This window comes from Cornus florida, unplaced genomic scaffold (assembly GCF_030987335.1).
Source record: "Cornus florida cultivar Cherokee Brave unplaced genomic scaffold, ASM3098733v1 CherokeeBrave_3.0.0_Hap2_Chr09, whole genome shotgun sequence".
NCBI classification, from domain to species: Eukaryota; Viridiplantae; Streptophyta; class Magnoliopsida; order Cornales; family Cornaceae; genus Cornus; species Cornus florida.
Genome location: NW_026775579.1, coordinates 40,002,241 through 40,025,603, shown reverse-complemented (window position 1 = coordinate 40,025,603; position 23,363 = coordinate 40,002,241). Strand labels below are relative to the sequence as shown.

At 35.2% G+C, this 23,363-nt stretch overlaps 2 protein-coding genes and 1 long non-coding RNA gene across 4 annotated transcripts; all 3 read left to right on the top strand.

The window, feature by feature from the left end:
- Positions 1-1,200: 1,200 nt before the first annotated feature.
- LOC132272519 (disease resistance protein L6-like) lies at positions 1,201-5,212 on the top strand. Its single transcript, XM_059773651.1, has 7 exons — positions 1,201-1,271; positions 1,658-2,753; positions 3,168-3,173; positions 3,517-3,528; positions 3,725-3,793; positions 3,885-4,377; positions 4,788-5,212. Exons 1-7 carry the CDS (start codon positions 1,201-1,203, stop codon positions 5,210-5,212), a joined length of 2,172 nt encoding a protein of 723 aa, XP_059629634.1.
- Positions 5,213-5,223: 11 nt separating this feature from the next.
- Positions 5,224-5,844, top strand: LOC132272517 (uncharacterized). The gene has a single exon (XM_059773650.1). It carries the CDS (start codon positions 5,224-5,226, stop codon positions 5,842-5,844), a length of 621 nt encoding a protein of 206 aa, XP_059629633.1.
- Positions 5,845-6,021: 177 nt separating this feature from the next.
- LOC132273256 (uncharacterized) lies at positions 6,022-7,504 on the top strand. Of its 2 annotated transcripts, XR_009470065.1 has the most exons (4): positions 6,022-6,097; positions 6,216-6,376; positions 6,490-6,571; positions 6,649-7,504. It is a non-coding gene; the product is annotated as an uncharacterized LOC132273256 (long non-coding RNA). The 2 variants fall into 2 exon arrangements; XR_009470064.1 differs by having other exon boundaries at positions 6,025-6,376.
- Positions 7,505-23,363: the final 15,859 nt, after the last annotated feature.

The following is a 23,363-nucleotide window of genomic DNA, read 5'->3' as shown; positions in this document are numbered from 1 at the left end:
TAGTAGGGAGGAAGGTTCACTTTTATTTCTTTTGGTGTCTTATTTAGGATCCTTAGTAGCATATATATATATATATATATACACACACATCCATACATGTAAAGTTTCTTACCACCAAAACTTGCCACCTTGCACTTTTACGGACTTTGGTGTATGAAGTGGAACCCATATATGCAACAATTTCAAAGCTATTTTAAAGTTATTTTCAGTACAGGTACATGGGTTCTTCACTGCATTATATTCATGGTGGGTCCTCAAATATATTTATTTACTCGTACGAATTTGTTTAGAGCAATTCATGGACGTCCAATACATTGATTTGATTATAAATATAGAGTAGGTGATGATGGGTCAATGTTCATCCCCTAACAAAGCTGCAAATCACTTTCCTTGAGCATTTGGCCGTGGTTGTTAAATACTCTTTTTTGGGAGTATATTAGTCTTCCTTTTAATATAGTATTCTGTTTGGTGAAAAATAAAAAAATAAAAAATTTTCTATTCCCAATCAAACCTTGCCCAATATTTATTTTATTATATTGGAGTGCGATACTGTCCAATGCATTGATTTGATTATAATAAAGAGTAGGTGATTGCCGGGTCAATGTTCATCCCCAACGAAGCTGCAAATCACTTTCCAATTCCCAATCAAAGCCTGCCCACTTGTGAATAAACTTACAAACCTGAATATAAGATGAAAATGAGATTCTCACATTCCAAAACATAGCAGATCCAAAAGTTGCCAAAATTCATCTGAGCTTCTTTGTTGTAGTTGCAGCATCTGAAATGGGCTCTAAGGCTTTGTGCTCTTCAACGACGCCCCTTCCAGGAGGTGAATACGAGGTGTTCTTGAGTTTCAGAGGCCCAGACACTCGCCACACCTTCACAGATTTCCTATACACCTATCTCAATGATGCAGGTGTTCGCACCTTTCGCGATGATAATGAACTTCGCAAAGGAGAAAAGATCGGCCCTGAGCTCCGCAAAGCAGTCACCGAGTCCAGTATCTCCATCCCAGTCTTCTCCAAAAACTATGCTTCCAGTAAATGGTGCCTCCGTGAGCTTGCCCAGATGGTGGACTGCAAGAACAGTAGGGGGCAACTGATTCTGCCCATCTTCTATGACCGTTGAACCATCCATCAATCTGGCAGTTATGAGCAGGCCTTTCTCAACCACAAAAACTGTTTTCATGAAAGTATTGTTATGGGATGGAAAGAGGCAATGACAGAAGTTGGAGCACTCAAGGGTTGGGAAGTGAAGAAAGTTGCGGATGGGTAATATTTTCCTACTAATAAACCTCGTGTTAAAATAAACAAACTTAACCACTGCAAGAAAAGCAATATGACAATTGGTTTCATGAATCACCGTCCCTAAAATTCCAAAATATTAATGAGTCCAAGATTTTTAAAATAAATAAGTATGAACTAAAATTACAATAAATAAGGTAGAAGACATCATTATTTTTTTCTAATTGGAACTCACACAAATTGTTTGTATCCAAGAACAGTCAAACCTCATACCCATATTTCCTGAGGAACTGCCAAGTGACTTACCCAGCCAACTTCTTGGGGGTTAAGACATCATTATTTAACTTATTGTTTAATTTAATATTTCCTCTCTGCACTAATTGTTTGACACTTTTCATCTTGACATCAATTAGGCATCAAGGAGAACTAATAAAGATGATTGTTCAAACAGTGTTGTTGGAGTTGAAGAAGAAATGCATGGTTATAACCGACAACTTGGTTATGATGGAAGATCATCTGAATGAAATGACGAGATTATTAAATGTTGGCTCCAATGATACACGGATTGTTGGTATCCATGGCATGGGTGGTATTGGCAAGACAACTATTGCCAAGTGCACCTACAACAAGCTTTTCCAACACTTTGAATGTTGTAGCTTCCTTGCAGATGTTCGGGAAAAGGTGCAACAATACAATGATCTTGTTGGTTTGCAGAAACAACTTCTCACTGACACTCTTAAATGTTGCTCTGACATTACTGATATTAACAGTGGAATCAGTGCTATCAAGCTTCGATTTCAAGAAAAGAATGCCCTCGTGGTTCTTGATGATGTGAATGAAAAGTCTCAATTTGACTGGCTTGTGGGAAATCGTGATTCCTTTGGCCCAGGAAGTAGGATCATAGTTACAACTAGAAACAAGGATGTTTTAAATACTCTTGAAGTCGATGAGACTTATGAACCGCCATTGATGAACCATGAGCAATCTCTTCAACTTCTCAGCATTCATGCTTTCCAAAAAAAGTTCCCTCCAATAGACTATGATAGTATCTCTAAAGAGATTGTATTGGTTTCTGCAGTGCTTCCTCTAGCTCTTGAGGTTATAGGTTCTTTTCTATGGAAGAAGAAGGAAGCGATATGGACAGATACATTAAAGAAGTTGAAAAACATACCAGATGATCAAGTCCAGAAAAGGTTGAGAATAAGTTATGATCAATTAAACCATGAGCAACAGCAGATATTTCTTGATATTGCATGTCATTTTAGTGGGATGGATAAAACATATGCATTTTATATGTGGGATGATTGTGGCTATTACCCAGAGAAGGAAATTAATGCTATGTGTCTCATGTCTCTAGTAAAAATAATAAATGTTAATGTGTTGACGATGCATGATCAACTTATAGATCTCGGTAGGGAAATCGTCCGTCAAGAAGATTTTGAAAATCCAGGAATGCGTAGCAGGTTATGGGATAAAGAGGAAGCCTTGGATGTCCTGGAGGGAGAAATGGTAAAATTTATATGGCCTTTGTTGTATTAGTTAACAATTTCTTAACTTTTGTTAATACGATCTCGTAATACACATATACACACCGGCAAATGATATTCTTGATGCCTATCTCAAATCATGCAGCAATATTGTTAGGTATTAAATGTTAGTTTCCTTTATTCAAGGGCCACCATCACCTTAGTTACTTGTCTACTTCAATTACACTTTCATTCTGATATAAATATAAAAAAGAAAACCATGATGTCTATCATTTCCCATTGCGAATAAAGAGGTACTTGGTTGATCAAGTTGATTCCAGCATCACCTAGGTAACTTGTTTATCATTTCCCATTGCAAATAAAGAGGTACTTAGACAACTCTCATCTCGTATATAAATTACAAATGTTGACTGAACTCAATTTCAACTGTCTGCAGTTGCTGGTACTGATCGAGCACCCCAAGACCGATTCGATGCCTGATCGTTGGAAACTATTCTAGTCTTCCTAGTTCAAATTTGAGTCTAACTCATACTTTTGAGTCTTAGATAACTATTAGTTTGCAATTAGATTCGAAAAAATTAACTTACCTCACTTCAAACTATAGGTGTCAACTGTCAAGCAAACTGATGGCAACCAAAACTATTTGATGCATGATCTTTTTATTATTTCAAGTAACTTTTTATTGTTGGTTTATAATAATTTCAAAAAGAAAATAGACCAAACTTGATCAACCAAAGTCGATTTTCTCATCTGTTTACATATTTTTATCGTTTTTCCATTGACAGGGAACTGAAAAGGTCCAAGCCCTAAGTCTTTGCGATTCTGAAAAGAACGTTTCAGCATTACAAATTCAGCAAACTAATTAATCTGAGGTATCTCGAAGCAGACACAGCAAATCTCGTTGGGGATTTCAAGCATCTCTTGTTAAAATTAAGATGGCTTAGTTGGAAATATTGCCCTCTGCATTTTGAAGCAACCAATTTTCATTTGAAGAAACTAGTCATACTGGATCTATCAAGGAGTGGCATCACAGAGAAGTGGAAGGGTTGGAGCCAAATTAAGGTATGTTAAAATCTCTACTCTCATTTCATTTCTTGTCTTCCATTACCTCCATGTCGGAGATTGATACTGTTTTTATGCATCTTATAAACAGATGGCAAATAAGTTAAAAGTGCTCGACATTTCTTGGAATCATATAAGCAAGTTACCTGATGAAATTTGGATGTTAGAGATACTGGAAGTTCTAAGAGCCTCATCTTGCAACTTGAAGGGTAACATTCCTAGTTGTATTGAGAGATTATCATCTTTGAGAAAGTTGAATTTTGGTCATAATTATATTCAAAGCCTACCAACAAGTATTTGCAAGCTTTCTTGCCTCCAAACACTTGACTTAGGTTGCGGCTGTAATATCCAAGCACTGCCAGAGCTTCCCTCGAGTTTAGAAATTCTGCATGTCACTTTGTACCCTAAGAGAAATTTGCATGTGAAACTTGCAAATCTGGTTAATCTACAGGACCTGCGACTTTCTTGGTGCAGTATGAACCTTGTGGAGATTCCCAGATATATTGAGAAAAGATCAAAACTGCAGATATTAGAAATGGAAAATACCAACATTAGGACCCTACCGAAAGAGATTGGTGCCCTTTGTCAGCTCAAACCTTACTATACGAATTTGTGAAGACCTTCATTGTATATTGGGTTTACCCCCCAGTCTGGTTAAATTATATATTAGCAATTGTTCTTCATTGGAAATATTGCCAGATCTGTCAAATTTAAAATTTTTGTTGACATTGATCCTTCGGGGATGCCCTGAGCTGACAGAGATTCAAGGGCTTAGGAAACTAGAATCATTGACAATTTTAACCATAGAAGAGTGCTATAAGCTGACAGAGATTCAAGGGCTTGGGAAACTAGAATCGTTGACACATTTGACCATATGATGTTGCCACAAGCTTCAAGAGGTTCAAGGACTTGGAAATTTAAAATCGCTGGCAAGTTTGTCTATAACTACGTGCAAAGAAATAGCTGAAATTGATCTGACCTTCGGCACCTCTAGTGTCCTTATTGACAATTTTGACCATAGAAGAGTGCTATAAGCTGACAGAGATTCAAGGGCTTGGGAAACTAGAATCGTTGACACATTTGACCATACGAGGTTGCCACAAGCTGAAAGATGTTCAAGGACTTGAAAATCTAAAATCGCTGGCAAGTTTGTCTATAACTGCGTGCAAAGAAATAGCTGAAATTGATCTGCTTGAACCTTCGGCACCTCTAGTGTCCTCATTGACAATTTTGACCATAGAAGAGTGCTATAAGTTGACAGAGATTCAAGGGCTTGGGAAACTAGAATCGTTGACACATTTGACCATACGAGGTTGCCGCAAGCTAAAAGAGGTTCAAGGACTTGGAAATCTAAAATCGCTGGCAAGTTTGTCTATAACTGCGTGCAAAGAAATAGCTGAAAACCTTCGGCACCTCTAATGTCCTCAGAGATGAGTGGGTACAAACAACTTGAAAATAAACCATATCTGTCCAACTTCAACAAGTTAAAAAAATTTGAGGCTTTTCATTGCACAAATCTCAATAAGATCAAAGGGCTAGAGAGATTGGTATCATTGGAAGATTTATATTTGATTGATTGCCAATCCATAGTAAGATTACCCAATCTGTCAAACTTGAAAATGTTGAGACACTTGCAGCTTTATGGATGCACGAGGTTATGTGAGATTGAGGGCCTTGATGCTTTGGAAGCCTTGGAAGATTTAAATTTGATTTATTGCCGATCCATAGTAAGATTACCCAATCTGTCAAACTTGAAAATGTTGAGACACTTGTGGCTTCATGGATGCACGAGGTTATGTGAGATTGGGGGCCTTGATGCTTTGGAAGCCTTGGAGGAACTGGAAGAAATAATACCAGACATGCATATTGAGACGACATCATCATCATCATTATCGTCGCCGGATTTTCTACACATACATATTGAATCACCATCACCGTCATCGTCATCGTCATCGTCATCGTCGTCATGTAAATGGGGTCAGTCATGTGAATTCTCTCTTCAATCTTTTCTATCACAAGCCATTTCATCCACTACTTCTAACTTTTTATAGTCATTTTTAATAACTTTATCCCATGTTAATTTTGGTCGCCCTCTCTCCATCTTTTACCTGTTGTTACAACCAATCTTCTTCATTTGACTTGTCCAAACCATCTAAGTTTATTTTCTCACCAATGACAGCTGCACCTAATTTTTATCTCACACCTTCACTTGTGACCCTATCCTTTTGGTCACTCCACTCATCCATCTTTACATGATTTGAGAATATCAAAACTTTATTCCAAGTAGAATAACATGAGGTGATGGTATGCCTGATTTTTTCTTTCATATTTTTTCTTTCTCTGTTTGGTCCTCTGGAAAAGGGACTTTCAGTCTTTCCTTGATTACTTGCTCATACTCTTTTCTTTCTATTTATCAATTCAGCTTCATATTGGAGACTGGGTGGAATAATCAAACATTGGTTAGGAGAGCATGTATCAAAAGTAATAAACCTAATAAGAAAGGGGAAAAGCTCTCATGAGTGAACAATCAAAATATAAGTCCTCTGGAAAATCTCCAAAAGGGCCTGGGTCATTTGGAACATGGTATTTCTCTTACTTTTATATGATTATAGACTATTTGGAATTCTACAACATTTTTGCTCGTCTGGTAACGTACGTGTCACTTTTTATTGTTTTTTTATTTTTTTTATTTTTAGTGTTTGGAAGGGGTTCAAATTTGATTAGAAAGAGGATCAAAATGACACAGCTATGAGGTCCAGAATATGTTAGTACATTGAGGTAAGTGAATGACAATACATATATACTAGCTGTCTATTGTGAACTTATTATTTCTCATCCCCTTCTCATTGTTTCAGTACTCTCTTGGTCTGTCCCTGTTCCATTATATATGCTTTGAGAATGAAGCTTCTATAGAGGTGAATGAGGTGAGAGAGCGCGTGCTGAACTTCTTTCTCTATTGCATATCAGAAATTAGGGAACTCTGGAGCAGGTTCAAGTGCTGATTTGCACTCTTCGTCCAAATCTCTACCAGGAGGAAAGTATAAGTCTTGTTGAGCTTTACCCATTTTCTCTACAACTATCACAAGGATGCAGCAGTTGGCTCCTTCCGGAGCTCCACAAAGGAGAAGAGATCGGCCCAGAGCTCCTCAAAGCTATAATGGAGTCAAAAATCTCATCCAATCTTCTGCAAAAACTATGCATATATGGTGCCTCCGCGAGTTGGTCATCAAGATGGTGCAATGCAAGAGAAGTATGGGACAATTGATTTTACCAATCTATGATGTTGAGCCGTCAGATGTAAGGCACCGGTTTGGGAGTCGGGAGATTCTTGACGCGAGAATTCAAAGACTGCCAAGGAGCATTCACTAGCTCTCATGCCAGCAAACCTTTAATTTAGGAGGCTGCACGGAGCTCCAATCAATTGCTGCTGAAGTTTCCCCCAAGTTTAAAGAGTCTACATGTCCCTGGCTTTATCCCTGGTCTTGCAAATTTGATCAATTTACTTGAACTTCGGATTATTGGAAAAATGTTCAAATTGGAGAAATTGAACTTGGAACTTGTAAATATTAGGACCCTGCCCGGAGAGATTAGTACCCTTTGAATTTTAAATGCAACTTGGGATTACCCTCAAGTCTGGTTGATTTATCTGTATACAATTGTAAGTCACAAATATTCGGGGGTCCATTTGATCCCGAGGAACTGAAGGAAGGACATGCATTTGTTTCAACTGAAGTTGTGTGATGTTACACTATTCTGTGTGTGTTTTGGTTGATTTACCGTTTGGTCTTGGCAAGAGGGAATTTTTTTGATTGCTTAATTGTAGTCTTCCCATTATATATCTCTGTCCAGGTTGGAAATGGAGGGTTTATGGAATAGTCAAACATAAGCTATGAGTAGCCTAGAATCAGAATTAATCTCTCTTCTCATTATATATCTCTTCAAGTTAGAAATGGAGGGTTTATGGAATAGTCAAACATAAGCTTTGAGTAGCCTAGAATCAGAATTATTCTCTCCTAATAAGAAAGGGGAAATGGTTGTTGGGTTTAAATTCAACATTCAACACGTAAAAATCAACAATAGTGCATTAATTAAAAAGGAGAATTTAGCAATAGTACCTAATTGGCTACTAAACTTTAAAATACCTAGAGAAATATGTAGGAGATCCTGAGAGGGCACTACCCCCGATCTTAAACTTGTCATTTGATGAGTTAAATAAGGATTTTGAAATCTTTATATATGACAACACTAAGGGATGAATTCTCTACAAAAAAAAAAAAAAAAATATATATATATATATATATAAAGTTAAGTCTTTCTTGTCAATATGAAAACTTAGGTACTAATGGTTAGAATTAAATCCCACCAAATATTGAGATTGTGGAGCCTAATCATTCTCGAATTACACATCTGGAGAAGTGCAATCGGTCGCACTTAAGTTAGACGAGTCACACTTGTGTTCTGGAGCTTGAGTTGCATTGTGGAAAAGTGCAATAGGTTGTTCCAGTTGCACTTAGGAGCAGGGGCAGAGCTAGTGTGTGCCCGGGGGGGCACATGTCCCCTCTGGCCTGGCCCGCCCTATGTATATATATGGTTTTTATTTTATTTTATATATATATATATATATATATATATATATATATAGAAATTTGTATATTATGCTCCCTAAAATTATTAGTTTCCAATTTTTTTTTTAAAACTTTTTCTTTTTTACTCTTTAAATTTCTTTAATTACCTTTTCTAAAAGTGTCAAATTCCCCTTATTTAATCATGCTCTAATTTATTTCCTCCAAAATTCATTTTTCTTTCCCTTTTTCTTCTACTTATTATTATTATTATTTTTTTAAAAATTAAATAAAAAATTTCCACTATGCCCCCCTGAATTCAAATCCTGGCTCCGCCCCTGCTTATAAGTAAAGGTCACAATGGTTGTTCCGAGAAGTGAAACCGGTTGCACTTAAGTTGAACCGTTTGTACTTTGTTGATTTATGCGGAAATCTATGTTCTTATTCATTTTGGACTCTCCAGAGGTTTTAGGCTTGTGGGCCAAGTTGTGTTCTTATATATATTGGGTTTTGTACCAACCTAAGTGAAACGAGAGGTGTGAGGGAATTGTATTGTGCCTACGCAAGAGAGAAATTGAGAGAAAATTTCTCCATTGCAATTTTTCATCTTTTTCTTAGTGAGATTCTTCGATGCTTTCTGTAATGTTTCCGATTTTTCTAATTTTCCATTTTCTGGATTTTTCAATTTTTCTGAATTATTTTAATCCTTGCCTTGTTTTGTGTGCCAAACAGATTGGGGTGTGCCCGGTGAGTCCCAAGAGTGGTTGGGGCATTTCTTTAAATTCAGAACTCTTAAAAATGCATTAGTTGCCATTTCGACATTTTTTCATTTTTGAGGTCGGGAGGTCCCAGGTAGGACCCGCAACCGGAGTTGTACAGCACATAGATTTTTTTCGTGGCCATTGCATTTCATACATATTTATTTGATTCATGTTTATGTGACTAAGTGGTTATTAGTATTGTGGTTTGTGTATATGCATATATGTACATTTAGTAGCAAAAAGTTGATATTTTGTTTGCATGGAGCCCACTTGTGACCAAAGTCATTACAAATGACTAAATGGTCATCACCTGACCATTCATTTTCTTCCTTCCTCATGTAGCTCTCAGTTTCTCCCTCTAATTTCTAATTTCTATTTTTCTTTTATCACAATTTTCTCCTCCATTTTTCGGCCAATTGGTCGGATTTACAGTCTTGGTTCCTTGACGGAAAATGTTCCTCTCGTCGTTCTCTATTGTTACCCAAGAATTGACTCTAGAGAGGGGGTGAATAGAGTTAATTGCCAATTTTTGCAATTTAGAGAAATACAATTTTTAATCAACAATCTAACCAATTATGCAATAATCAAGATATGAAATTAAGATATGAAGGTAAATAATTTATAGCATAATTGTAAAAGAGTTAAGGGAAGAGAAATTTTAAACAATTACTTGGCAATTTTAGCGAGTTTTGAAAACTCCTACTCCTCGGCTCAAGACCCCTCTTGAGACTTCCTAATCCATTATGGCTTCTTCATACGGGTGGAGAGCAAACCTTTACATGAAGCAACTCCTTGCTAAGAGAACAACCTTCCCTTAGTCTTCCTTTGGGTCACACCAACTCGGTGGGTCAAACCAATCCCTTATAATTGATAGTAACAAGAATAATGAAGTAAAAGAAATATCTCTAAAAGATTGATGTACAAATTTAGCTCTCAACTAGAGTATATAAGAATATCAATGAAGCTCAAACTCTATGAATGATATGAATGAGAGAAGATGATATAAGTGGAGAATAAAAACTCTTATGAACTCAATAGGATCTCTCAAGTATAGAATAGAGCAAAATCTCTTTGAATCCTTAGTTGAATCTCTCAAGTATAGTATATGAATGAATGAGAGAGATGAAGAGAAAATGTGAGAACAAAAGCTCTCTTTGATGCCAAATAAGGTCTCTCAAGTATTGGCTCTTTGTGTATTCAAACTTTCTATAGTCTATTTATAGAGAATGCAAGCTCAAAAGAGCTGTTATAAATGAAGGGCCACGGCTCGAGGAGAATAGAGCCGTTGTAGTTTGAAATCTGCAGATTCGACAGGAACTGGTTGACGTGTTCCCAAACCAATCGACGGCTTCGAACAAACCGGTTGATGCGTGCACAAATCGGTTGACGTGTGCACAAACCGGTTGATGGTTTTGCATAAACCGGTCAACGTGAAAGCTGTGTTCCTGAAATGCAGTACTACCTATATACTGTTTGACATGAAGTTAGAATCGCTCGACGTGAAACTTAGTACACTAACAGTTTTGACAAATGATAGCTTATGCACAGGACTTTCAGTACAGGACATCTGCACAAATCCAATTAAATCAAAATGTGAAAATTGAGTTTTAATACAAATTTGGATTTCCGACAGTTTTCGTAAAAATGAATCCTTATGTAGACCAATACAGAATTGATGAAAAAATCACATAAAATTAGTTTAGGCTATTTGAAGTATAATGAGCTATTACCGGAAAAAATTATTTTGAAATAATTGTTATTTCAAAAATCCATTTTTCACATTTAGTCAAAAACACAGTTTTTCATGATGCGCATTCTGGGGTTCTAATGTCCGTTATCAACTTATGGTAATGAATGCTTCATATGCCTTAATCGTTGACCAATATAAATCATGTGATTGATGTGCATGGTCTTAGCATTTCTAGCACAAGTAATGAGTTCTTTCAAAGCTTAAGTAAGCTTGGACTAACTCATTCTTTAGCAATGACTTCATATGTAAATATATACGTGATGAAGTGCATAGTCTATTGCTAATAGATATAGGAACATATGAATGATCATATGATATATGTGGTCCTATAGAGATGAACTTCAAATGGATTCATAAATACTTTGACATTGATTTCTAAACACTCACCATCCTATCTACCCTATTCTTCAAGCTTTATCCATAATCTTTAGGCTTTGAGGTATTCTTGCTTTCTTCCTTCCTTTTAGTTGCTTTCTTACTCATTGTATTCCAAGCTATCTTTGGATGGACTTTGCATTTGGTTCCTTGCAACTTCATGTCTTCTTTATATCCATTGCTTTCTTTGATGTGATCTTGACTAATGGAATACTTGAAATGATCTTTATAGCTTCATTGAGGTCATTCTTTGAATGTGAATAATCTATAACACTCAATGTAAACATTAGTCCTTAAACACCATTAATGGTTTGTTATCATCAAAACATCTAGATTGCCTTTGGATGAACCCTTATGGTTAACATTCTCCCCACTTTTGATAATGACAAAACATTGATGTGTTCATAAGTAAATGGAGTAGCATTTGAAAAATGCTCCCCCTATCAAAGTGCATACAATGAACATAATGTTTATAAAACAACATGCTTTCTATATCGTAAATCATTTTAGACATAAACATGCACTACAGATTATTTCACACATCACATATCTCTTCCACTTTGGCATCTAAAAAAGGTGGGAGTTCAAGACATCTTCTATTAGCATTGATCATTTAGCATAAAGAATTGACATAGTGACGCAATAATAAGCAAGAATTGGTAATAAGTGACTATGATATGCTTTAGAATGAAACATGTAAGCAATTATATCATAAAAAGGCAATTTCATTGATATCATGAGTTCAATATATCATTAAGGTTTATGGCATATACAAAAGTATATATAAAATATAAGCTAAAGATGAAATATAAACTTAAATAAGCAAGAAGTATACAAAAGTATACATAATAAAACTTAAATACATGAAGTATGGACTAGAATAAGCCAAAAGGCAAAAACCTTGTAATGCAAATTTAGGAATTTAAATGTACTTCAATCTTAATATATGTTTCCCATTTGATATCTTCAATAATGAGGGAAAATTTTGAAAGTTATGAAAGCTCATAAGAGCGGAATATAATGACTGAAAAGTCATTTTAAGGCATGTTTTGACAATATGCAAGATAAGTCAATTAAGCTAAGCAAATCATGCAATATTCCTTCATAAGAGATAACTAATAATCTCCTCCTATCAACATGCTTCCATTTTCATCATATATTATTCAATGATTATACAACTAATGGAATAATGAAGTAATGATAGGTAAAGTATGCTTAAGATATATCATGAATTAAGTCATACTTAAAAACCCTTAATTCATTAATGGAAATGATAAGATGCTTAATTTGAAGTTCATGGGTTTCTCATAAAAAGATGTAACAAATCATGAAAATAAGTGTGAGATGTTACAACCAAGATTTGCAAATGCAAGTGTGTGCATATTACTAACACATCTCATTTTTCTCATCCAAAAGAGATGTAATACGCTCAAGGAGTAATCATCTTAAATTATATGCCATTTAAGTTTAGATATGATTAAATAGGGATCAGAGCATGAGAAGTTAGAGAGAGCAAGTATGACCAAAATCATCCAAAATAAGGCATTGATGTTAGAAGATCTTCTTTTATAAGCATATGCTTGAATGATAACAATCACACATGGCATGAAAAACATAAAGCATATACAAGTTAACACTACTTTTATTCATTTGTAATGAACTCCTAACTATGCAAAAACATAATTTCTTGAATATATATAACTAGAGATAATTGGCTACATAATTTTCCATGATGATGAGCTCAATAATTCTCTTATATATATTTCTAAAGAGGTGATGACAACGCATCTCATTAAGTTTTAAAGTGTTAAAAATGGATACATGAAATAAAAAAGCACTTGTAATATCACATTAGTCATCTAAGCTAGACCAAAATGTTCTTTGAATGATATATTCCTGAGACTAAAGTGTCAAAAAAAGATAAGAAATTTAATTTTCATGACACTTGAGGAGTTTCACTCCTTAAATGAAATTAAGTTTACTTATCATGCTAATTTTAATTTATTTTGCATGCTTGAGGAAAAATTCTTTGAATAAAAAATAAATGTTGATTTGATGACTATATCTTCTATGTAAATGCAATCAACATTTTTTCATTAATGATTTTGAAAACACAAATATATCAATTTTGTCAAAAACCATCAATCTTGAGAAAATCACTAAGCCTTTCAAAGAGAGCTTTAGGAGCTTATTTTAATCACATAAGGCCATAGATAATTTTAAACATATAGTTCAAAATTTTATACATTTTAACTCCGGGTGATTATTCCTCATTCTTATTTTTTATGAGATGGCTCTTCCAGAGAGATTTGTTCCTTTAGGTTTTCAAGTGAGGACTATTTAATTTTTCATTACCTTAAGTCCATCTAAACCTTTTCAAGATGGAAAACCTCGTTTTCTATATGCATGGAAGTCAAATAATAAAGTGGATAAAGCATTTAAGATCACAAAAACATATAGATGAGTTTTAGATATTGCTACTTTGATAGATTTGATAAGGTTCAAATGAAATAACATTGATGGTCTACATGAGATAGTGTACGCTTTCCTTTGATGTCATATCTTCTAAAAAACAAATCTTTCACAAAGATTGGGCATCGTTAAGCTAGAAATTATTTGAAAGATAGAAAATCATTTAGTGTCAGCATGTTCATAACTTATATGCCAAAACAAACTACTTTCATGCAAAAATATCAAAATCTATAATATAGACATTTTTACAACAAGTAGCATTTATGTCAAGATCACCAACCACATTAATTATGCTATGAAAATAATCATGTACTACTTTTTATCTAGCACAATCAAGTCACATTCAAACTTATCAACTAAAAGCACATTTGTGATGAAGAAGGAGATATTTACCAAAGAAATTAATTGCATTAGGTTTGGTATATTTTCTCAATGTCGTGCATTCTTCATCCTTTTGTTAGAAAAGGGAAATCATGACTTAATTTCTCTTCATGCGCTTTAGCCATTCATATTTGTGAATCCACTTGTTCTTGAAGGAAGATGTCTTTAACCTACAAAGCATACTTAAGTGGCATTCTTTGGTACCCAATTCTTTTAGGGTTCTCACTAGTTAGTACGCATTGATATGGTTCCTTTTGGAACTTAATTCAATAAAGTGCAAATGTGATACTTCCTTTAGTCAACATGCTTCAAAATGAATTTGCAAATTTGGTAGATTTATCATGCTAGTGCATTTGTCAATTCAAGGAATAACTATGGTTGTGGTTGCATACAACTCAATGAGACAATATGAAATTAATAGGAATTGAGTGATGTTGCACAATTTCATATTTACATCATGATCAAGAGAACCACGTGCATTATCCATGACAAAATCTAAAATTGACAATGAGATTCTTCCTAGGTGGGTAAAATGAATAAGGTGCCCCTTTTTAGAAATCCTTGAAGGATTCAACAATTGACGAAGCGTTTTTCTTTCCAAAACCAAATATGTATTTTCAAGAATGTTAGCTTATTGGAAAGCAAGGTTCCAACTAAGATTTACACCTTCTAAAATAATTTTATTCTAATTCAAGGTGTAGCATTCGAAATGCAATTTCAAGTAGTTCATATGAATGTAATGCATGTAGGAAATAGCTTTTCAATCAATGAAAGCGTGCATTGAAAAATTTGCATAAACAATGAGTACTTGTAGTATAAAGAGAAGAATTCCATAATAAATGGCATATTATCATAGTCATCATTTCTCTAGTATAGTTCATTCAAGAACTCCTCATATATGATGATCAAAGGCTTAAGGATACATTTTCATTTAGCAACCATTAATTGATCATAAATGTTTCTATCATGCCAAAATAGTCGAGCAAAGTTCATATGGAGTATACCAATTACCTTGCTTTTGTAGTTATTCCCAATTGTGATGCTCTTTTGTTTTCAGAGTGAAGAATTTGGAACATTTCTTATATCACATGTTGAACAACCATTATCAAGTAATTATTTGTCCTTGGATGATGTAGATGCCTTTTAACAACCCTACAAGGTAAACTTAGAGAATCTTCTTTTGGTACCCAAATTTTCTTAGGTCCTTTGGAGTTTGGTAGTGGCACATAAGTTCCTTTTGGAACCCAAATCCTCTTAGTTCTTATCCTCTTTCTAAATGGACAACTTTGAATTATGTGTCCTAACATTTTACAATAATTGCATTTAGGATATTGAAAAGGACTTTTGTCAAATGAATCATTTAAGAACTTTTTCTTTTTCAATAAACATGCATCTTTAATATGAGGATCATACATTATCTCATTTTTGAAAAAGACATTTCCTTGATTACCAAGCATAATACTATATTCTCGTTTTCTTTGGTAAACTTTGCTAAAATGTCATTTTGATCATCAATGATTTTTTTTAAAGACTCATTTTTGGAAATAAGATCAACTGATGATGACTCTTTAGAAAATACACAATTCATTTCATTTTTCAATGACTCATTTCAATTTGAATCTTTTCTAATTTTTGCACAAAATAATGATTTTCCTTTTTGAAAGAGTCATTTTCCATTTGAACTTTTTCATGTCTTTAAGAGAGATCATGGTTTTCCTTTTTAAAGGAAGCACATTGCACAAGCATTTTTCCTAACACACCATGTAACTCTTTAAACGCATTATACAATCATTATAGGAAGTTTCTAAATCAAAAGATTCATGATTAGAATTTACCTCATCTTCATTGGCCATGAGACAAAGTTTAACCACCTCCTAGATGTTACTTGCTTCTTTGCTAGAAACTTGTAGAGCTATACTCTTCTTTTGTATTGCATCACTTTTTTCACTATAAGTGGATGTAATGACTCGGTCATTTTTTGTAACGATCCACTCCACCACATGGTATGATATTGTCCGCTTTGGGCCTGAGCCCGCACGGTTTTGCTCTTGGGCTTCACCCCAAAAGGCCTCATACCAATTGGAGGTGACACACTTACATATAAGTACTTCACCTTTCCTCTACCCAGGCGATGTGGGACTGTGCACCCGTAGCTCGCCAGCGTGGTAGCCTGACAGTGTCTCTCGCACCCGCCCACGGCACACCCGCCCACGGGGTCATCACAATCCACTCCCCTTGGAGGCCCGACGTCCCTGTCGGCACACTTCCGGCTGGGTCAGGCTCTAATACCATTTGTAACGATCCACTCCACCACATGGTATGATATTGTCCGCTTTGGGCCTGAGCCCGCACGGTTTTGCTCTTGGGCTTCACCTCAAAAGGCCTCATACCAATTGGAGGTGACACACTTACATATAAGTACTTCACCTTTCCTCTACCCAGGCGATGTGGGACTGTGCACCCGTAGCTCGCCAGTGTGGTAGCCTGACAGTGTCTATCCAATTGGTATGAGGCCTTTTGGGGTGAAGCCCAAGAGCAAAACCGTGCGGGCTCAGGCCCAAAGCGGACAATATCATACCATGTGGTGGAGTGGATCGTTACAAATGGTATCAGAGCCTGACCCAGCCGGAAGTGTGCCGACGGGGACGTCGGGCCTCCAAGGGGGGTGGATTGTGACGACCCCGTGGGCGGGTGTGCCGTGGGCGGGTGCGAGAGACACTGTCAGGCTACCACACTGGCGAGCTACGGGTGCACAGTCCCACATCGCCTGGGTAGAGGAAAGGTGAAGTACTTATATGTAAGTGTGTCACCTCCAATTGGTATGAGGCCTTTTGGGGTGAAACCCAAGAGCAAAACCGTGCGGGCTCAGGCCCAAAGCGGACAATATCATACCATGTGGTGGAGTGGATCGTTACATTTTTCTCCCTTTCATTTTTCTTAAATTTTACGGATAAATTTTTTTCGTTCAATTTTTCTCTTCCGAGCTATGTTTCTCATCACTTAGTGTCATTTCAAGTGCTCAGAAATGGTTTCCGAGACTCTTTCGTTTGGATTGACAACTTCCTTTAAGGATCGAGTCATTTTCACTTTTCGGACACTATTCACTTTTCGTCCTTTTCCCTATTTTGTCTTTTTCCCCGTTTGTCACTTTTTGGCACAACCTCACTTTTCATGCTTGAAGTTGGTTTTTAACTTCGCGTGCCTTCATTCTATGTGGTTTCGACAAAATACGTATCTTTACTTTTGTAGAAAAGTACTCTGGTTGCTCCCGGTGTCTGTAGGGGCATGGATGCACAGTTCTTCAGAATCATTTTCTTTTCTTGGGGTGTTTTTCATAAATATCTTTTGAAGATATTTTATTTTAGGGGTTTTTAAGAAAATATCTTTTTTTTGGGCCAGTTTTGCAGTTAACCCTTTTTGTAGGGGCATTCTGTAATTACGAAAGTTAATGCAAAATACCTCGTTTTGAGCCTCGATCCTCACATGGGATTCATTTTCACTTTTCATCGAGTCGTGAACTCTTAGAATTTCCTTCCAGACGTTTTCCCCAGTTTTAGGGATTTCTGACCCCGGTTGCTACCGAACTTGTTTGGGGCATATCTCTCTACTCGGGACTCGGTTTTCAATGTTGATTCTTTTGTTGTTCATATTTTCTCATTTTGGTTCTTTTTCATTCACGGAGTTTTGCCGTTTAAGCTCTTTTGCTCAAATTCCACTTTTCCAAACCCGGCGGGTCCTTTCGAGGCACTTTTAGGGTTTTTCTATAAATAGGGGGTCTTAGAATGAAAAATCAGATTTTTCTCTCTCCTCTCTCTTGGCCGGCAACTATGGCAGCCAAGGGGCTACCACCTTTCTTCTTCTTTTTCCGGCCACTTCTCTCGTGTGAAATGTCGTAGTGCCTTAGTGTTTTATGCTCGATTTGACGACGCACATCTTTCCCCCTTATTAGAACCCATTTTTGACTATTTTTCGAGTTTGGGTTCGAAGCCAAGTTTGGATTTTCATGGTACCTCCTTGGTGTTTAATGTTCACCTCGTTGTCCCTGATATAACCTAGGAGTATCGTCGGATTCGGAGCATTTTTCTTTCGGTGGGGATTTGAGATTTCATCTCAAATGGAGGTAGGGGGTATTATAGTTTATATTTTTGATGTATTGTATGCTATTGATGCTTATACAACTCATTTACATGTCTTTGTATTAAATCTAGAGATTTTATTATTTATTTTTCATGTATGAGATTTGATTCTCCCAGTTGGTTGTAGCTTAGTTTAAACATGTGGCATGAAATTAAATTACCCCTTGATATGTTCATTGACATATATTAAATTGAGAGTATTTGGACAAGTATTGAAGTTTTTATTTAATATTTTTCTAGAATGAAAATTTAATTCATGTGGCCTTATCTAGCTTGAAATTAATATGTGATGTCATATTATATTAGGCCCTAGCATGCTCTTCAACATATGTGAATTTGAAAGAAATTGGTGACGTTTTAAAATCTAGAGATAATTAATTAATTAGATTAATTAATTTATTCCAAGTGTACTATTCACTTCATTAGATTTCTGACTTGATATTCTTGATGTACATGCTATATACTTTCACATATATTAAATCTAGAATATTTGATTAGGTTTTGAAAATTTTTATTTATTATTTTCTTATGTGATGATTTAATTATCATGGTTGTAGCTTGCATAGAATTCACTTGTATCATGGTATTAAATTAAGTCTTGACATGTTTAATGACATACTTTAATTTGAAAGTATTTTGATGAGTTTCAAAATCTAGAGATTTTAATTAAATGAATTAATTAAAATCCATTCAATGGTTCCATAGACTTGATTAAATTTCTACCTCGGTATTCATGATTTCCTTGACAAGTTCCTTCACGCGTATCAAATTGAGAATAATTAGATAAGTTTGAGACTTACATTTATTTATTTCTTTTGTATGGAATTTAATTCACATGGTTGTGTCTTGTATGAAATGAACTTGTAACTTGATATTAAACTTATCTTTGACATGGTTTCTTGACATTTCACATGCCATCATAGTTGAGAACTTAGGGCATGACTTGTGTGTTCCAAAATTTTGGTTGTGCATGGAATGTGGTTTAAAACATTACTTGTATCTTGATACTATCTTGATTTGCACAACTTGTTGATTTTGGAACTTGAGATATCAATCGAGAAATGATATGGTTAGGACTTGGTTCTAGTACGGGAGATAGAGAGCTCCCTATACTATGGTGCGCACTAGGGGAAGTTACCTGTGGGTTAGTAGCCCTAAAGTAATCCCAAGAGTACAATTTTAATCCTGGCGATATCCGAGTTTCCACATTAGCTGATTTCACTCTTTAAATTTCAAGTTACTATCCCTTAAAGATTTAAAACTTTTCGTATTATGTGAAATACTCCAATCTTGTTTCATTGCATAGATATTATGCATTATCCTTGAGTTCATGTATTCTTCTTGTCGTGTTAATTGGAGTGTTCCAATCATAGTAATTGCATTGATAATGTGATCCTTGTATTCAAACATCTTTCTTGTCGTGTTGTATGGATTATTCCAACCTTGTTCAATTTCATAGATATCTTGATTCATGTTACTTCACGTTGATACAGCTTAGGAATGATCCTATGTAAGCATCTTGATTTAGATTCTAGGTGGCATGAACCGTTTCAGTACTTATCGTATTCTAGGTTAAAAGTTGATAACTTGGATACCTTTGTCTTGTTGCATTACATTATGTGCCCCTATATTGTTTAAATTGCAAGAATGATGTGATTTATGCTAGAAATGTTCCAAGGTAGCTTAGGATGCTCATTGAGTCTCATTTTGACATAGATTTTAGGTGGCATGAGCCCTTTAACATGTTTCAACTTAAGGTGATATAATTGTAAAATGCTAGGTCTATGCATGCTCATTTCCTACGAGTAGCTTTATGTTACTCACCCCAAAGTTACTAGGGATTTGTTTCAGGTACGAAGGCTTGGTTCGTGAAGCTCATCATTCCTTGGATGACTTGTAGCTTTTAAATTTCCATTTCATGCAAATGTTAGCATGAAATGTCATTTTGTAGCTTATATGTCAAAACTTGTATTTTGATCCCATGTATGTAATGTGTACATAAGTACACTTTTTGTAATGTATTTGATATGTACGACATGAGGCCAAGGGTCAAACATGTTTATATTTGCACTTGTACTCATTTGGTGCCACATTTTGTTTAAAAATGTATTTTTTTTTTCCAACTTTGGAGGTTTAATATGTCAAATCTTGTAAATGAAATGTAATGAGGCCATGGGCCATTGTAATAGACTTCAATATATAAAGTACATTTGTTGGCATACTTGATAGCTTAAAATCTTGTTTTTGGACCACATTCGTGTTAGGGTTTGAGGCTTGGGTGAAGCCTCAACATTTCTTGTTCATAACAGGTCCTTTAGCATCATTTCGAGTCATTTCGGTGGACCGAAAGGTCATTTCGGTAAACCGATGGCCTTTGGAATTCATTTGAACAGTAAAATCTCACTTTCCCGTAGCCATTTTCACTGTTCAGGTTCATTTCGGTGGACCGATGCCTTATTTCGGTCGACTGATGCCTCATTTCAGTCTATCGAAGTGACCTTCCCTCAAAAACCAGCATTTAGAATTTTTTTTGTCCATTTCGGTTGTCCGAAAGTCCATTTCGGTCGACCGAAATAGCACCCATGCACAACAGTCTTCAGTTTTGCTTCAGCACTGATGTTCCGACTTCAAACAACTATATCTCCTTCATTTCTAATCCAAATGGGGTGATTCTTGAGCCTAAATGGATTTTGAGTTAGATTTCCAATGCTACCAATGCTATTATCGGATTCAAATCATAGTGTGAGTTATTCATGTTTTAGTGAAACAGTATTAGGTTTTGCTTGAATCGGGAATGAGCGTCTTGTGGGATTCTTGGCCAAAGTTCTTAAAACCTCTCAAAATATTGTGAAATGATTAGTTTACGTTGTGTGGACCTCATTTGAATTGCTTAGACTCAAATATCCCTTCTCATTTGTAAATTGACCATTTTGCCCTTGATTAACGGGTTTTGCTTGCTTTTCTTCATCTTGTTGTTTCTTCTTCGTTTGGACTCTGAATCATGCAATTCTTGAGTCCATATTGATTAGTTTTTCATTCTCTCTCCAGCGGTGTGCTCGGTGGTACCCGAATCCATATTTTCAAAAATGATTATTTTGTCCCTAGGGGCTTAATTGTTATTTTTCTTATCTCTTGCCTACTTACTTTATTCCTTTGGGTTCTGTAACCTCATAGAAGGTCATCTTAGGGTCTTAGAGGTTTATTATGCCTTGGGAGACCATTGTCTTATTTCTTGCTCTGCATCTTAATCCGTTAACGGGTCAATCTTCGGTTCATCACTTACGCACCAAGTTGAATAAAACTTGGGTCATTACAGTGGATGAGTTACTTTACCAATAACGTTCAAATGATTAGTAATGTTAGTAAAACTATAATGCATCTCATTTATGCTAGAGGATTCATTTATATTTGAATCCTTATCATGATTTGATCCAACATTGGCTAATTCAAGTAAGTCCCAAATTTCTTTAACTATTTTACAAAAGATAATTTTATTGAACCCATTTTTACTTAATATACAATAAAGATAGCATATTGCTAAAGCATTACATTGAATTAATCTATGGTCATTTTCATCCCATTCTTCTTTTGATTTAGGAATTTTATTCCCTTCAATAACTTTGGTTGGGATATGGCTGCCATTTTCTATAACTTTCCATAAATCAATATCAATACTTTTTAGAAATGCCCTTGTTCTAATTTTTCAATAGATATAATCATTTCCATCAAAACAATGAGGTTTATCATTAGATTGTCCTTCTAAGTGTGTGATACTACCATTGTTGGCCATGATTGTACTCAAAGGCAATTAAGTCCTTTAAATAAAGTTAAGCTCTGATACCAATTGTTACCCAAGAATTGACTCTAGAGGGGGAGGGGGGTGTGAATAGAGTTAATTGCCAATTTTCATAATTTAATGAAATACAATTTCTAATCAACAATGTAAGCAATAATGCAATAATCAAGATATGAAATCAAGATATGAAGGTAAACAATTTATAGCATAATTGTAAAAGAGATAAGGGAGGAGAAATTGCAAACAATGACTCGGCAATTTTAGCAAGGTTTGAAAACTCTTACTCCTCGGCTCAAAACCCCTCTTGAGACCTCCCAATCCACTATAGCTTCGCCTTACGGGTAGAGAGCAAACCTTTACATGAAGCAACTTCTTGCTAAGAAAACAACCTACCCTTAGTCTTCATTTGGGTCACACCAACCCAGTGGGTCAAACCAACCCCTTACAATTGATAGTAACAAGAATAATGAAGTGCAAGAAATATCTTTCGAAGATTAATGTACAAATTTTGCTCTCAACTAGAACATATATGAATATCAATAAAGATCAAACTCTATGAATAAGAGAATATGATATAAGTGAAGAATAAAAACTCTTATGAACTCAATAGGATCTCTCAAGTATAGTATATGAATGAATAAGAAAGATGAAGAGAAAATGTGAGAACAAAAGCTCTTTTTAATGCCTAATAAGGTCTCTCAAGTATTGGCTCTATTTGTATTCAAGCTTTCTATTATCTATTTATAGAGAATGCAAGCTCAAAAGAGCTGTTAGAAATAAGGCGCACAAGGCTCAAGGAGAATAAAGCCGTTGCAGTTTGAAATTTGCAGATTTGATAGGAACCAGTCGACGTGTTCCCATGTCTTTATAGTATTTATATGATCATTTACTTTAAGTTTACAATGTAAATAAGGGATTATCTCCCATTTGGATTGAATAAAAAATATAAGAAAATTGAAATCCAACTAAATCAAAATATGAAAATTCAGTTTTAGTACAAATTTGGATTTCTGACAGTTTTCATAAAAGTGAATCCTTATGTAGACTAATGTAGAATTGATGAAAAAATCGCATAAAATCAGTTTAGGCTATTTGAAGTGTAAGGAGCTATTACCGGAAAAAATTATTTTGAAATAATCATTATTTCAAAAATCCATTTTTCACACTTATTAAAAAACATAGTTTTTTATGATGCGCATTCTGGGGTTCAAATGTCTGTTATCAACTTATGGTAATGAATGCTTCTTATGCCTTAATTGTTGACCAATATAAATCATGTGATTGATATGCATGGTCTTAGCATTTTTAGTACAAGTAATGAGTTCTTTCAAAGCTTA